At 37.2% G+C, this 17,737-nt stretch overlaps 1 protein-coding gene and 1 long non-coding RNA gene across 3 annotated transcripts; both read right to left on the minus strand.

Annotated features, from left to right (window-relative positions):
• Window positions 1–185: 185 nt before the first annotated feature.
• LOC133707344 (uncharacterized) lies at window positions 186–1,353 on the minus strand. 2 transcript variants are annotated; one of them, XR_009845063.1, is made up of 5 exons: window positions 1,311–1,353; window positions 1,065–1,212; window positions 763–878; window positions 620–682; window positions 186–507 (listed from the first exon to the last, which is right to left on the minus strand). It is a non-coding gene; the product is annotated as an uncharacterized LOC133707344 (long non-coding RNA). The 2 variants fall into 2 exon arrangements; XR_009845064.1 differs by having other exon boundaries at window positions 191–878.
• A 15,189-nt stretch (window positions 1,354–16,542) lies between these two features.
• Window positions 16,543–17,631, minus strand: LOC133743600 (uncharacterized). Its single transcript, XM_062171581.1, has one exon. It carries the CDS (start codon window positions 17,481–17,483, stop codon window positions 16,812–16,814), a length of 672 nt encoding a protein of 223 aa, XP_062027565.1. The 5' UTR covers window positions 17,484–17,631; the 3' UTR covers window positions 16,543–16,811.
• Between the last annotated feature and the right edge of the window lie 106 nt (window positions 17,632–17,737).

Consider the following 17,737-nt stretch of genomic DNA (forward strand, 5'->3'; position numbering starts at 1 on the left):
AAGGTTACGAGCAAAGTGTACTAGGTGCTGGATAGGTGTTATGGTATGCTGCAAACAGAAAGTGTAGTCATATTAATATATGTGATCAAATTAATATTATACATATTCAGAACCAACAGATTACTGTGAAAGCAAAATAGAACAGTTATGCAATTAGCAAAAGGGCTATATATTGATACCTGAAATATGATGAGACCAATGATTACTGGTTGGGTATCAAACCCAAAACTTTGAGACAGACTGCTGGACTTTCTCAGGAGAGCATATCCCCCAAAGTGTAACAGCGTACAGATCTGCACCAATGTAGAAAAATCACACAGCAATACTGAAGAGCTTACTCAGTGTCAACCGGCCATAAATGTCACTAGTTTCTAAAATGACATGCATTTGCAAGAAAAATTATAGCATACATACCTGCATAGAAATGAATAAGTATACACTGTGATTAAGCTTCCAATGGCCTAGCTCATGAGCTAGAACAGCTACAATTTCCTCATCATTTTTGCACTGCAAGCACTCATTTACACACATAAATACCTTTTTTCCACAATGATATATACAACAACAAACTAACCGAGACAATACAAGTTTTGATAATTTTTTGGTATGAAATTAATACATGCTGGATCAGTGTATCATAAAGGACAATCCTCTTGTTCTTAAAAAATCCATACATATAGGCCTGTACCATGATATATAGGTAAGATGATCGAGAAAGTCCACAAAAATTCAGAACAACGTAAACATTGTGAAAGTCCTCACATTGCTGTGACTTGACCTTATAGATCCATCAACGACAAACAACTTCTTTAATTTAATGGAAACATGAGGGAAGAAGCGAGCTTCTCACTTTTCTCCCTAAGCGGACCCTCCGGAAGCTATAGTCTCAAATAATTAAGTACGAAAATAAGACAACAAAACCAAACTTAATTAATGAATTAATGGTGAATGGATCGATTTCAGTTAGTGATCAATATATATTTGGAACACTTACAGGGGTGAGCTTTTAAAGAGTGGGGCTACTAGAATAGGGAGAATTGTTGGTCAATAAGAATCACATATACCTTCATTCAAGACAGTAGGCTCTCGACTTCTCAAACTTTTCTGGGCTGATTACTCCTTCCAAAGTTTTAGGAAGTGTTGGAAGTTTGAGAGCAGCATGTTGGCGGAAATCCAAGTAAGTTTCAAAGTTGTACATCAATATCATAAAACCTGTAAAACAATGATGATAAATTAAAGGTAGGTACAAGCTATGGAACGGATCAAGAATAGAGAAGATGAAGTGTGGAGAGATAGAAATCGAGAAGTACCAATAACTGCTTCTAAGAATGGGAACGCCATGGCTTAGTCTGACCAAAGAAACCTTGCTACATAGTCTGACCAAAACAAGAACCAATTTCTCAGACACCTCAAGAACCAATCCTCACAAAAGAAAATAGAAGAAAAGTTAACAAAAGAACTGGGTATTCAACAGAATCCGAAAACGAAGATGAAATGAGGTAAAGTTTGAAGCTTTTTGGTTGGTTTTTTTTTTATCTGTAACGACTCCTCTCCTTGACCAGAAATCCTACATAACCCAATTAACAATCATATATATAATGAACAAACATTTAATTCGGTCAAAAGCTATAAACCCAGAACCAAAAGATAAACACCCAACCCGATTTCAAGAACAACAATAAATTTTCAGCAAATTTCAAACACCCAAATTTTAATGAACCCTAAACCATCCCCAAATCCATAAAACCAGAATAACACCCAAGTCTATTTCAACCACCACATCTCTAAATTGATATCACAAATCTAATTTCAAAGGAAACCCCAAATCGATATCTCAACGAAACCCTAAAACCCAACACAAATCAAGGTCGAAATCCTAACACGAAGATTGAGACTAACCGTGCAACAACAGTATACTTTGTAAAATCGGATCGAAGAACTCCACCAACAGTGTCTTCTTGACCTAGATCGGGGAGAGATTGATTGATGAGACTCTTCTGTGTAAAAAACCTAGATCGGGGAGAGAAGAACCATAATTGGGAAAGGGAAAGGATGTTGCTGATCGGGGGGAGAAGAACCAGAATGGGAGCTGCAATTGCTTAATTGGGGTCTAGCTCGCGGAGAAGGAAATTAAGAAGGCTTCTATTTTTTTAACCGAGTGTTTAGAAAACTCGGGGTCTAGCTCACTTAAGTTTTAGTTCAGCCAAAAACATATTTTTGTCCAAACAAAGAGAAATAATTTCTCCATTTACTCAGACAACAGAATTCTGTTGTCTGAATTTTCTAAATTACAACAAACTTGAAAAAATTGATCTAGTATTGATTTTCATACCATTCAGACAACAGAAATAGTTAAAACTGTCGTCTGAAGACGTTGAAAAAAATCAGACAACAGAAAAAACCTCTTCTGTCGTCTGAGGGGTATGGTATGAAGCATTTTTTGGCATAGTGAGCTATTTGTGGCTACCCTTGTTTTCTCCTACACTTTTATACTCTTTTCTCTTTGAATTTTGTAATCTTGATGTCTATGATTATGGGTTGTGAGTAATTTCCTTGTTGGGGGTTAGGATTGTGTGCCCTAGACCAAATTTGATGTAATGGATGCTTAATTTAATTTATATATGGAATTTGTTAATTATTGGATGCTTGTGTTTTGTGGTAATTGATTAGAATGCATGTTTAGGAATTGTCAACTTGAGTATGTGTTTTCATAAGTCTAGATTAAAATTTAGGAGATGACATCCTTAGATTTTAGAGCTAGAAACCCGATTTAATATTCGTGGGAAATACAAGCATTGTTCACCACATGATTAGCTTGATCGCAATTATTGTGAGCTTGGTTGCCTAATTCCTCGATCTCTAAGCCACTTGATGTGAATTAGTACCATTGAACCGGCTCTAATTCATGCAAAGTGAGTTCCTACGGCCCTTGAACAGGAGTAGGAATACCATGAAAGGGAATTTCGACCCTTGAGCCTTGAAAAGCCTTGGGTACGGCTTCTACCACCTTTAGTAAATTGCATATCAATCAAATTAGCATCTAGAGCATTGAATTAGGGTTAGGATTCATCCCTAGCTACCAATCCCCAATTTATATTTAGTTCTTACTTTGCATTACTTTATTTAATTTAGTTGTTATTATCTGAGTTTTCATTTAAATTCTTGCTGATGTGCTCATATTTTTCTATATTTCTATGCCTCTTAATATTGACATTTATGTTTAGTTCTCCTTATTTATGACTCATTTACATCTTTTAGTGTTTTTGTAGGTTTGTTTCGTATAAAGAGAAGAAAAGAAGCTAAAATGTGCTAACTAGGATTGAAAGGCGACTGTAATCCCACGTCCCAGAATCTGTCTGTGCAGAATACTCAACGTCGCCTAATTACTGGGAGTTACCCAGATCGAATCAGACAATGAGCCTTATATGCATGGAAAGCTACGGATGTCTACTTTCTGTATAATCTTACGGATCTCAATTTCGATTCTTCTAGAGCATGATTATTTGAGTGAAGATAGGTCAGACAGGAAACCTGCTCAGGAATTTACAACCATTCGTGGAGAACTCAAGTTCCGTGGTACAAGATCGTCAATCCTAATGTTTCAAGGAAGTTAATTCAGATGAGGATTCAATGAGGAACTTATTCATACTTTTATTGAAGATATTTCAAGCTTTTCCCATTCCAAATCAAGAAAGGAATCTATTCTCAAGTCTTACAAGGAAACATGAGGCCAAAGATGAGTAGAAATCTTCCCTATATAAGGGAGCACGAATTTACATGAGAGAGGAGAGTCTCGCGAGCACAATGTAGACGCCTAAGGAGCAGAGACAACTCATCCATTTTTCCTTCTTTTCCCTTCCATTCTTTTTATGTTTTTCTTATGTTTTATTTAGTTAGTTTTTTTGCTAAACCTTTTTCTAGGGTTAGGATGATGCCCTAGCGTGATTGTTTATGTACTTTGATGATTTATTGATGGATTTATACTTTCTTTATGATGAATTCTTAGTCACTATTTGAATTGATGCTTTATGTTTAAGTTCTTTGATTGATCACCTTAGGGCTTTGCATCTAGTAATTAGAAGATGAATTTGAGGTGTACCTGCAATATAATTCAAATTAGCTTCTTGTGATTAAGAGTTGTGAATTACATTATTGTCGTACCTGAAGTAATGGTTTGCATGATTCTCTTGTTTTCTAGTACGTAATGAGTCCTAAGTGTTAAATTTATACCGTACTTGGATAAACTGCATGTTAGGATATACAACCTTTGCCGTACCTGGAGAGAATCATACACTTAAGGAAAACTATGGTCTAAGTGCCGTACCTGGACTTAGATACGGGAATTATCATCTAGAGAAACAAAAGAATCTGTTAATTGCATTGAAACATAAATAGGATTGTTAGTGGTTGATTCTGAAACCATAGGTTTTATCATTATTTGTTTCTTTCTGTAATTTTCACATTATTTGTTTAGTCGAAAACCTTAAAACCATATCTTCTTTAGTTTGATTGTTTATGTGTTTTTGTGTTTGGATTAATTAGGTTAGAATTTAAATTAATTATCAATCCTCAGTTGGAACGACCTCGTACTTGCACACTATACTAACGACGATTCGTGCGCTTGCGAGTTTTAATTAAAATTAATTAAATTTCACAACACTTGCACTTTAGTTTCTAGAAATTCAAATTACTATTTTCAGTGACAATTTCTTCTTCATTGTAAATAGTCATCACTAGGCTCATAGCTTTGATTAGGCTTCGGTGCAAACCAAAGCCGAGCATTGCTACTGCTTGGTGCCTTAGAGTAGCATTTTATTTATTTATTATTTTTTTCTTTTGTTTGCTTAGTGACTCTATTTCCGACTACCCAAGGATTGTGGGTTAGCCACTAATCCCCGTGGTACGATAACTTTAGGCATAATATTTCCCTATCTTGACAACGATACATACGCTTGCGTAAATGAGTATCAAGTCAATGAACGGCTGGGATTGGATGTCAATTTGCTGCCATATCTGCTCGGCATCGAAGTCGTCTACGAGCAACTGATCGAAAGGTGTTTTACTTTTGAATGGTCCAAAACTTTGACAAAACCCAGATCTCAAAGTTCTTAAATGAAGCTACTTTGGCTCTTTTCTCTAAAAAGATAGAGAATGGGCTTTAAGAAAAGTTGAAATGGGGAACACGAAAACAGAGGGAAGGATTATTAATGGAGCTAACAACTTTGGTTTGGCTGAAAATTGTTAAAGGAGATGAGCTGAGTCCTCTTATGGGTTTGAGACCCGGAGAAGACTAGAACCAGTCGTCTTGTTGTTCTTGGCCGCCCTGGTGGGGGGGGGGGGGGGGGGGGAGAGAGAGAGAGTATGAAAATACATATTTGCCCTTCTAATGATTCATAATGACATGTGCTGTAATGGACTAACTGACGGTATGTACTTATGTTGGGTCCGGTTTTGAACCCCAGGCACCATTCTGAAGTTTTTGTAAAGAATATTAACCTTAATTCTCAGTGGCCCAAACCTCATGTACTATTCTTAAAAATTTCCCATTTTAAAAGCCTTGAGCAATTGTGTAGGATTTTAAAAAAAAATAAAAAATCATTAGGATAGTTTTGTTACTACTTTTCATACAACGAGGACAGTTTTCTAATAGAAGTCATTCATATGAACAATGATATATCAACCTATAGTGAGTTCCAGGTCAAGGTCATTCTCATCTTCAACCTCACCATTCCCATGATCACCACTAACAGATGATGAAGTACTACTTCTACTTTCAGCAAAAACTGGAAAAAGCTGCGCTTCCCTCTGGAATAGCCTAAACATCTGTAGTTGTTTCATCCCTGAAATTGACAACGGGACATCATTCGATACAGAGATGAATACCGGGACAGCAGTTGGAGCCGCAGAGACAGGTATTGGGATAGTAGTCAGCAGAGAAACAAGCACCGACTATTGTCCCTATGCCAGCTCCTCTCGAGAGTTTGCGGGAGTGATTCACACGCTATTTACGTGTGTTTCTAGCCCTAATTACCTTGAAATTAGCAAATACTCAAGTATTATTTTGTAGTATTACTTTGTTTTCTTCATTTATAGGAAATTATGGTCAAGAGAGGAAAAAGACGAAAAAAGTAGTGAATTCGAGCAAAAAGTCAACTTCCAACTAAAGGACGAAAAGTCAACTGGTTGACTATCAGGGCAACCAAGTTAACTTGGCCCAATAGCAAGAAGTCCAAGGCCTAAGACCAAAGAAGCACACAAGTGAAGACCCAAGCTCATTTGTATTACATCTTTGTATTCAAATTTCAAATTCAAAATGGATGTAATAACAATAATAATTAGTGGACCACACACCTCTCATGCATCACAAATATGGATAGAGATATTTATTTGTGTTCACACTAAACACACACTCACTTACATTTTTGCCCTCCGATTTTGTTTATATTTTCCAAAATGTTTTCTAAACTTCTAATTCTCTACATTTTTTATTATGTTGTTTTAGTTTTTTCATTTTACTCATTTGCTCCTTGTTTTTGAGCCCTTGGATCTAGGGTACAAGTCTAATCTTGACCCTGGAACCCAATGGGGTATTTAAGCACCTTTGCACACACATTTCACTTAAGACCCTTTTTTCTACACCCTAGGCCTTTTGACCGAATTTGGGAGAACTCTCCATTCTCAGCTCTTATTCTCTTCTTTATCTCCCATTCTTCACATGTAAGATTGCACAAGGAGGAGGCACACTCATTTCTGGTATCTAGGCCACCTTCTCTACACCATGGCCCCCATCACACACGGATGAGAATAAGTGTGAAATCACAGTATTCCATGCGGAAATCCGTGTGAAAACATCAATACACACGGTACAACGACGGATTAATAATCCGTACGTGTTACTGGCGTTGCTAACACTACTTTCACACAGATTTATCAGTCCGTGTGAATGCATTTGGTGGGTCCCACTTTAATTACAACTCCAGCAATTATGTTCCATCACCAAAAATATATGTGTGTATCTAATATATTTATTAAATTTTACTAAATTATTCACAGATTTACATATTTATTTTGTCCTTTTTTTTTCTTTTTTTTTTTCAGACGACCTCCATTTGCGAGGCTCTTCTGACCCACGACTCCCAATGTTTAAAGACCGGATCTTCTTTACACCATTCAACAATAGCTCCAATTGGTCTCTAGTCACCACAATCCTCACCTTTTGTCTTTTGCCGCTTTCTTGTTCTTGGAGGGCTATTTTTGAAGGAACCGAAGCCTTATTGAGCCATACAAGGTTTGGCACAAGATGGTAAACCTCTCCAAGTTCTAGCTTGGTGCAGGGTGGCAATGGTGTATATGGGTTGGCCTTGTGCACCAGATTGTAACCCATGTAAGCGCTAGATGTGATTTCTTGGACTGTTGTCACTACAGCCACCACGAAGGAAGCGACCTTTTAATTCACAATACCACCAAATCAAGACCAGCAGCGCCCTTCAAATGATTCGTCAAAGGAATCGTAAAAGACCTAGAAACCAAAACCGTAATTAAATCCATAAGCAACTGATATTGAATATGAGAAACTAAAATCAGTCATACACTCTGAACAATTACAAAGAAGAATCAAGGTAGCGGATTCATTACCGTACGTTGGAAGCAGAAAGCTGAAAAACATATATCAGCTTTGTTGCCGGCAATAGATCTGAGAGTGTTGGGTGCATCACGAATATGAAAATGTATGCAATTTATGAATGATGTGTCCTACTCCCAAGTATAGGAGGGTCAAGTTTTAGTAAAGGGAAAAAGTAAGAGTATCGTACCCAAGGGATTGAGTAACTCTACCCTAGCTAGATCACCGTGAAAATAAACGTAGAAAACACATGTAAAGTCTACCTTTTTACAAATTCACAACCTTAGCCCTTTGGAAGCTAAAGATCATGAGGATGGTATTAACAATTGTGGTAGTGAGCGGGCTTAGTTGATTTTAATTTGGATAAAGAAAATTAAATGCATAAAATAAAATAAACAAATAGAAATGTAGAGACTAAATCAATGAGAAGAATAGAGACTTAGGCATCACACCTAACCTTACTCATGCACAAAATGTAACCCATATTTGATGTAATAACATGCTTTGACAAACTTCCCCTTAGTGCTTTGATGAAGCTACCAAGAAACCAACTAGTCATGCAATTTAACAATCTCTTCCAAAGTAAAGCTAAATTACACAACCTTTATACCATTCAAATCTTCCGGATCCTAAATGGCCTACGGTGCCGTGAGCCTAAATTCTTCCGGAACCTAAACTCACAACATCATGTTTTAATTTCAAGGTAAGAAATTCAAGCAACTTAGTTCTTCCCGTAGGAATAAGCTAAGCCACCACCTATTTAGCTACACATGCTCACGGAATCAAGAGTTTATCAAGTTCATGTTTCCGATTCATTAATTTCCTAAAGCATGCTTCTAGGTGATAAATCTATAAACACACTTAGGATACATGAAAGTATAGTAGCCAAAAGATTCAAAACATGCATAAACATCAAACCACATGGAAATTTACATTATTTGCACATAAGTTTCAAATCCAACTACTCACAACACATGTTATTACAAATACAAGCCATGAACATCAAATTAAAGAGAGAATGAGAGAAAAAGAGAAGAACTACCCAACCTTCCACCTAGCTCCCAAAGATGTCAAATGATGAGAGAATTGCTTCAAGGTATGGGATTTTCGGTTTTATAACCCAAAACACCATACGCATCCACAAAACTCAAGAACAAAGGCTTGGATATGTGAAAGCAAGTGTTGTGATTAATTTAGAGTGTGTAGTAACTTCGGTTTTGGTGAAACCCAAGTGCCTACACACCTATTTCTCACACAAACTCAAAGAACTATGTACAAGGTGTGAAAAACTAACCTAAAACTAGAGAAAAGAGAGATTTTGGTGCTCCAAAATGAGAGAGCCAAGGGGATGCACTGTTTTGGAAGAGAGAAGAGGCTATTTAAAGACCAAGGCAATTCGAATCAAGGGTGGAGATCAAAAGGAATCAATGGTGAGATGTGATGGACAAATTTGTAAGCACAAAATGTGTATCTAGTTTTTGACTCCACATAGAAATGACCTAGGAAGCCCATAGATATTTTGATGGAGGAGAAAAAGTAAGGATAGAAGGGTCATTGTGTAGGGGAATAATGTAATAAATGGGAGACAAATGTGTAAGGTGTAAGAATGAGACCACTTGTCATCTTTCAAATTTTGAATTTCAAAATAACCTAGACCTAAAATCTTCCCACCTAAAGTCTCTAACCCTAATCAGCTCTTCCTTGTCCTCCACACATGTTCTCGGCCAGCCAACTTGGCCGGAAATGTCGGGAATCCGGCGTTGACCACCGTTGACCCATTTTTTGTCCGTTTGCGCACTTTCTTCTTCTATCTTCCTTCAATTTAATCTCCACCGAGAATTAGGAATTGTCCCTAGACTTCTTCATAACAAATGTTCCTCCACGAGTGTAGATCATCCTGGTAAAATTTGAGAGCTTAATTAACTATGGTTTACCCAGAAATGCTGCTGGAATCAGTACAGGTCCAGTTTTGCAGTTTTTGTCTTCTAGTACAGAAACTTGCACCGATCTTTTGAAGTCCTTCCACTCCGAAATAGCTCTTTATCTCTTCATAAGAAATGATCCTTAGGATGTCTAGAATGGATTTGGAAATTTTCAGCTCATTTGGAATTTATTTGGTCAGGCTTCCGCTCCTCCTTCCTTGCCTAGCTCGGTTTCTCCTAGCCGGAGTAGGAAAATGTGTTAAAGGTGAGTATTTAGGGCATTTCCAAGCTTTTCCATTATTTCCTAGCATGATGAGGAAAACATAATAAATATATAAAAATAAACACAAAGGTTAAGCAAAAGTGCTAGATTAGGGGAATAATTACTAGGTAATTATGAACCTAACAGAGAGAGAGAGATTAGATTACAAGAGATAAATGTGACAGAGAAATTTGGAGAGATAGAGAGAGAGAGAGAGTACCATGGTGTTCCGAGAGAAAAAGGAGCGAGATTTGCAGCTCTGGGCTTATCGGCGGCTTGGGGATTTTTTGCAGCTGCAGAAGCTTAGAAGGTGAGTGGAATTGGGAAGGATTGGGTTTTATATGGGGGGGAGGGATGGAGGGTACTGATGCCCTAGATAACAAAATGGGCCTTCAATTGTTGTAAATTTGTAATTCCTACCCCGATTCTTTATTTATTTTTTTTGGGCCACAAGATTTTCACTATTTTCACAACAATTGTGACAAAATGATAAAATATATAAAATATATATATATATATATATATATATATATATATATATATATATATATATATATATATATATAGAGGGACGTTCCAAAGAGGACGTCCGTGAAGCAGCAAACTGCGGACGAAATACGTGTCAGCATAATAATCAACTTAGTTTTCCTGCGGGTCCCACCGATATCATCTTCTCTGTTTCTCACCCTCAGTCCAAGGGAAGTCAACACGCTCCTTGCTCCGTCTCCATCTTGATCTCCTCCGTCTCTCCGATCTCTAAACCCAGAAACAATTTATTAGAAAGTTTAAAGCTTGAAATGGGCAGGGCCTCAGTGTTCATATAAACCACCGTTCTCACAATCCCATCCCCTTCGACCCTCTCGCACCATTCGACCCTCTCGTCGCCGACATCGAGCGCCGCCGCAAGGACCGCAAATGGGAGAACGATCACTTGGATCGAGAGTTTGCCCCCACCGCCGAGTCTCCAAGAGAAGAAGATCAAGAATTTGGGTGATTGCTCGGGAGAAGATTCAAATCAAGAAGATCGACAACGCCACAGCGAGGCAGGTGATGGATTCACTTGGGTGGACGGAGGATTGTGAACTTGGGATCTCCCAGATGGATTTGTTCTGAAATTCTTGTTCAAGACTTCTGACTCTCTTTTAGTTTCTTTGTTCAAATTTCGTGATGGTTTTGCGGGAAATTGAATTTCTGATTCATTGGTTATCTGAGATTGTTTGCTTTGATGAGCATTCAGAGTTCTTTTATTTTAGGTGATCGAAAACAACACAGAGTACCTCCGCCGTCAATGGCATCCTCCTCGGCCACGTCTTCCCCAAAACAACGTCGTCGACATCATCGACTCTGTCAATCTCTTCCACTCCCAGCTCGGCTTAATACCCAGATTAGCAATCAAAAATCAAAGTTAGTTAACAAAAATCAATTGCCAAGATTAATGCCCAGATAATCAATACTCGAATTCATGCCTAGAGACAATTTAATGTTTGTTTTATTTTTCTGGGTTTTGGTTCATCGAGTGGAAGGATTTCATGGACGCCGAGGACTACTTGAATGACGAGGAGAAGTTCAAGGTCGCCAGCAGGTCGTTGGTCTTGTTGTTCCTCAAGGTTGATGTCAACCCCGGCGATGGCTTTATCATCGAGCACGAGTTGACTCAGTGGAGCTTGAAGCAAGCTTAGAGGGAAGTTTTGTGTAGGGCTCAAAGGGATATGGAGCTTCATGTTAAGAATCGTGACAGCTTTGTTTTTTGATGACAGTCGACGGTTTTGTTTCCTTTCAAGAGTACCAAGATGAGGATCAAGAGCAAGTTTCAATCTTTAGAAAAACAAACTAGAAGGAGTATAGTAAGAGATAGAGACTGGGTGAGAGACGGAGAAGATGATGTTTGTTTGAGTGTGGGACCCCGCATGAAAATTAACTCTATTGGCTGGCTGACACGTATTTCGTCCTCACTTTTCTTACTTCACGGACGTCCTCTTTGGAATGTCCCTCTATATATATATATATATATAATATATAAAAAATTGTGACAAAAATTGTCACAATTTTCACTACAATTGTGACAAAATGATAAAATAAAAATACTATATTTAAATAAATTTTGAAATTCTTCAGTACGTAATTCCAATGTCCACTCTGAGTCTAAAATATATAGCATTAGATGCATCTAGTGAGACGAAGTAACTTATAGCTATGTCGTGATCCGAGTGTCTAGTGAGAACGTAGTATACAAAGAATTTATGGAAAGAAAGAAATGAATTGGGATATTGAAATTTCCAGAGAGTTATCGAAAAGACTTCACAGTATCTGTGTGAAACAAAATGTTTTCGGAATTATTATGCTGTGTATAAATATGTTTATTAAATTTTAAATAGTAAAGTAGTTTTTATTTTATTTTGAAATAAGATTCACACGGATTTTTTACTGTATCAACTCTAATTCATACGGAATTTTGTGTGAATGTCTGACACAAATAAAATAATTTTTAAAACATAAATAAACATTCACACAGAAGTCTGTGTGTGACCATAATTCCTACGGATATCTGTGTGAATTTCACACGGAAATCAGTGTGAATTTTTGCGGTCCCACTTTCACTTTTCATTTCACATGGAAAACTGTGTGAATATAGTTTTGCACACAAAAATTTGTGTGTTTGCAGTGTTCTATACACAGAATCTTCTTAGTGTGAATATCTGTGTGAACTAAATCTGTGTGTGATGGGGGGTTTTTCTAGTAGTGAGGATAGCAAGAGAAGCCATGAAGTTATGGCAATAGCTAGTGACATGTTTTGCCTTAACTTTCATGGATTTCTCTTCTCTTTCCCTCTTCTTTCTCTCTCTTATTTCTTGCTTATGGTGTTGTTTGATGTTTGTTGATATATACTTGTGTGTGACCTCTCATGGTTTTAGGGTTTTGAAACCCAAGTTTAGTTTTGTATGGTTTTGTTGAGGAATTAATAAAATTGATGTTTATTCATATGATTTGTGTACTCTTGCTTTAATTTCTTCACTCTAGATGTATGGTTTAGGTTTTCCCGTCCTTAATCTATGTGTGGTGTGTTGGAATTGGAATATTAAATTGGAGAATTTATATTTCAATTTAGATTATGGCATGAGTATGGTGGAATTTGCCCATTGCATATCTCTATTTCCATTTGGATTTCTTAGATTGTGGTTCTTCAATCACCCAATTTGAAGTATTATTACCCTTGATTGTCGGAATAGTATTCAAAATTGTTGGGTAGGGTAATTATTATCACAAGTACTTTTTTCAACCTTATTATTTGTGGTGATGGTTGCTAGAGTGTGTTACAATCGATTGTCGAAACCTAAAGCATTTAGTTTTGAGCACTTATGGCCCTAACAAGGCATAAGGTTTGAGACTAGTATAGGCTAGGGTATCCAAAACCTAAGTATTCTTTCTTCTTCTTGTTTTTGCTTAGGGTTTGAATACTATTTTATGACAATCAATTTAGCTTTCTTTTCGACCTCTTAATGCTAAATGGAAATCCGACAAAACATTTGAAGCATCTTTTGAATTAATCATCATCATTCCATATGATTTTGGATTTGGATGGAGGCTAGGACCTTGAATATCATGGTGACCCTTGATGTGATGCATCCCATCCTTCTATCTATCTTATTTTTATTTCGTAGTTAGTTACTTTATTTATCAATTTTGGAAATCCAAAAATATTGTTACATTTCTACTACCATTCATTTGTAAATCCATATGGGCATGAGCATTACAACCCTTTTGTGTGTTTCATGGCCCTATCTAGGCCTTACTTGGTGCCAGGACGGCTATGTGACTTTGTGTGATGCAAAGTCATGCTTGAATGAGGCTCGGTGCCTTATTTAACATTTTTTCTATTTTTATTTGTTTGTACAAGTGATTTTCGGTGATCTAGAACCATAGGATTCTTAACTAGCTCGTAATCCTCGAGGTACGAGAAATCGGGACGTAAATACTTCCCATCTTTGATGACCGTGTTGATTGTTACGCGATAGGCGAATAAAAAACGCTCAAATTAGGGAGCAAGTCCCCTGGTTCAATTTTCCCATGCCACTCATTTCTACAATAGAATGAATTTCCTTAAGTAATTGTAAACATCTCTCAAGTTTTCCCTCACCTTACCATTTCCCCCTCCGCTTTCTCCATTTCCTCATCCTCAAATTAATAGAAAATGTCTCTCAAGATTAAAATAGATCTATGACCAACAAGGAAAGATATGAAGCAACTATGAAATTGAAATAGCTTGGCCCCTTGGGACCTATATATAGAACTTTGGGGCGACACAATCAATGGGTTAAAGTTTGAAATTTTCAAAAATTTCGAGTGAAAATAAGCGAAAGTGAATTGAAACAGTTTCTGACACATATCTTAACTTTCACAATATTTTAGGCAGACGTTTGTTGAATTTCTGGCAAACCGTTTACTAATTTTATGTGAAAGTACAGAGTAGCAACTGAAAGGAAAAACCAATTAATCTTATAATAACATATAAGATAAATAGTTGATGAACTAATAGGCACAAATATTCAAACAGTTTCACGTGAAAATATATCGTAGAAGCTAAAAGCCAATTGAAACAGCCTATGACACACATTTTAAAATTCAAATCACCAACAAAAAGAAAAAGCCAATTAATTTTATAATAACATATAAGGTAATGAATTGATGAACTAATAAAGAAAAATATTTAAACAGTTTCATGTGAAAATATGTCGTAGCATTTGAAAGCCAATTGAAACAGCTTATGACACACATTTCAACTTTCACAACATTTTAGGTAGACGCTTGTTGAGCTACTGACAAATCTTTTACTAATTTCATGTGACAGTACAGAGCACAAAGAAAAAGTCAATTAGTTTTGAAATAACATTTCAAGTAAAGAAATTTTTGAACTAGTAGATAAATATATAACTGGTTTCACAAACATACATAACAGTGCGTAATTGAAACAACTCATGCATGACCCACATCTTTACTTTCCCGACATTTTAGGTAGACGTTTGTTGAGTACTGACAAATCTTTAACTGATTTCACGTGAAGATGCAGAGCGCAATTATACCAGGCTAATAATGTTGTATGCAATAACTCCTAATTAAACCTCTACTAAGTCATGAAAGAATTCAAACCAGAAAATTTTGTTTCTCAAAAGAATACCATCTGCAAGAGAAAATAGGAAATAAAATAAAAAATGAAAATATAAGGACGGGTTATTACATACTTCAATTAGAATTGTCTCAAATAAAGTGTTGAAGGAGCCATATATATATCTTTCATGAGATTCGTACGTTGGTGACTTGGTGCCAGAATTTGAAGCTTTGAAATGGAGGAAAAGTCATCATAGTTGTAACCAGGTTGCTCATACTTTGGCAAAGCGAGCGCTAAGGGCAACTGAAATGAGATTTTGGAAGAAAGCTGGATCACCTTGGTTGGAAGCAGTTTTACCTAATGATAGAATTTCTGATGTATGGGGATGATACTCTTTTTTACCTCTGATTAAGTAAGGTTGTAATTGACCATACGTTATCAATGAAATTAAGTTCTTTATTTTGATGAACCAAAAAGAATAATCTCAAATATGAACGAGTCTTGTAACCAAACATTCAGACCTTCTGTCCGTCCACATAGTAAACGACTTGAATCCCCTGCATACCTACTTTCCTACCCGGTAAAAGTTTTCGGGTTCAAACCGGGTTAATTGGAAGGATCCATAGTTCCGTATACCATCAAGTGAATATATAGAATAATTTAAGTAGACCTGTGTGAAAGCATATAGTAATGCAAAGGTCAAAAATGGGGGACATGCACACACGTCGCTATCATCTCTGATATCCTAATGTTTCAAACTAACTCAATCTTTCAAATGTAAAAGCAAAAACTAGACGAGGACCTAGGAAAGACAAAACAGATATTGTTGCGGTCAATTTGCGAATGTGTTGCATTCATTATATGCCGCGTGCTCGGTTGACTTTTAAGGCAAGCTGGAACTTCTTTCTTCATTTCCCACTCCATACTTTTCTATGCTTCTACACTCTTTCTTCAGTTCTTGTGTCAAAAGTTCAAAACCAAGGTACCAGTCATGTCCTTGTTTTTCCCAAACTGTGTTCTCCCCACTTCTTAGGCAATTACTAGTCACGCATGCACAATATTCCGCATTCTTCTTTTCTTTTCGTCTAATTATATCATCACATCTTAATTTACTAGATACAGGGTAATTACCATAACACTTCATGCATATTCTGATTTAGAAGCTAGAGATTTGCAGGATGGTGATGAGAATATTGTGTTCCACTCCCTTCTAAGGATTTATTAAGGCATTGAAACATATGATACAATCATACAAAGGTCAGTCTATCTAGTGTCAAACAGAGGACATGAGATCAATCCATGAAGTCAAAAAGCATGACTATGCAATAAGTTCTAAATAATGTAACAAAGAATCGTAAAATTGCCGTAAGTTTTAAATGCAAATTTAAATTCCTGGACCATATACATGAGATCGAGTATAACACGGAATTTTTTTCGCCTTTGCCAATCCATTCTAAAAAGGAGAACTTATTTAGAGGTTTCGTAATCAAACATTGTGAATCAAAGTCACCATATTTCATATTTTAGGTTCTTCACGAACTTTTATGCGGGTTGAATTACTTAAGAAATTAAATCGACATATGTTCTACATAAAAAAGCACATAAATTTAACTTCAATGTTGTGAACTTGTGATCGAAGTTTTAATTTGTAATTGGTTTCTTTTCTGTAAAATAACATCACTTTGATTTAATCTCATTCCAGATAAACAAATTACTTACATAACTGATCGTTTAATACATGAAAGCTAAAAGAAGCCAAGACAAAGTGATAGACACTCCGATTTCACTGTTATGTTATAATTTACATTTAAACAAGAAAAATAAATGTAAACAAGAACAACAAAAAAATACTGTTCTTCTCTTCGATGATTGTACGACAATACATTACTTGTATCACCAGGCTCAAAATACCTCGGTACCTTCTTGTATTGGGGTCAATCTGAGTTTAAACGACCGAACGGCCCTCTTCAATACTCTTTTAGATGAGTATCTCTGCAACTTCCGGACGGACCCAGATCTCGAAACCCCCAAAGCAGCCTTCTCCGGCGCCATCACCTTCTTCTTCATAAGAGAATTGGAGGGCCCAATCGTAAAATCAGCCTCGTAATCCACAAAATCGTACTCCGATCTGGGCTCCGACTTGACAACGAGAATGGGAGAAACCCGGTTCTTGTTCCGGCGACGAGTACGATCCTTTTTTCCCGAGGAAGAAGCCGTGGACGCATTTTGGAGGGCGAGGCTGGCCCTGACAGCCAAAGCGGCCATATCCGAGGCAGTCAGCCGCCGCTGGAGCTTAGCAACCGGGAGTACGAAGTAGATCTGATCAGCCTCGAGTTGGTGGTCCGAAACCAAAGCAGGAATATAAGAGTCGTAGTTAAACCGGTCAGAGTTGCAGACGAAAAACGACGCCGTGGAGGAAGAGGGAGAAGCTGCCTTCTCGAGCGTGAGGACTTGCGAGACGGAAACGGGAACAGGGTATTCTATGAGACTTCCGTTCGCGGAGACAACCTTGGCGGTGGGAGACGAAGAATGAAGAGAAGGTTCAAAAGCGGTCACGGAGAAGCATCCACCCATGTTTGGTTTTCCAGATTGTTCGAAACAGTTCCTAGTCGACAGTGGGAACTGGAAGAGGGAGAGAGAAAGGAGGGTTTGTGAATGTGAGAAAGAAGGAAAGTGAGGAAGGGAGGGGGTGTGTCGGTTCAATAAATAAAGGAGGAAAGGGGATTGGGAAAGAATATAATAACAATTATTGTGTGGGATATGACTATATGAGAGTCCGGGCGTAATAAGCGAAGTCGTCAAGAAGTTACGGTTTGAGATAGAAAGGG

This window comes from Rosa rugosa, chromosome 4 (genome assembly GCF_958449725.1).
Source record: "Rosa rugosa chromosome 4, drRosRugo1.1, whole genome shotgun sequence".
Lineage (NCBI taxonomy): Eukaryota > Viridiplantae > Streptophyta > Magnoliopsida > Rosales > Rosaceae > Rosa > Rosa rugosa.

What these genes read in the sequence shown, in the direction of transcription:
- LOC133743600 (XM_062171581.1), bottom strand. Translation starts at nt 17,483, where the DNA reads ATGGGTGGATGCTTCTCCGTGACCGCTTTTGAACCTTCTCTTCATTCT.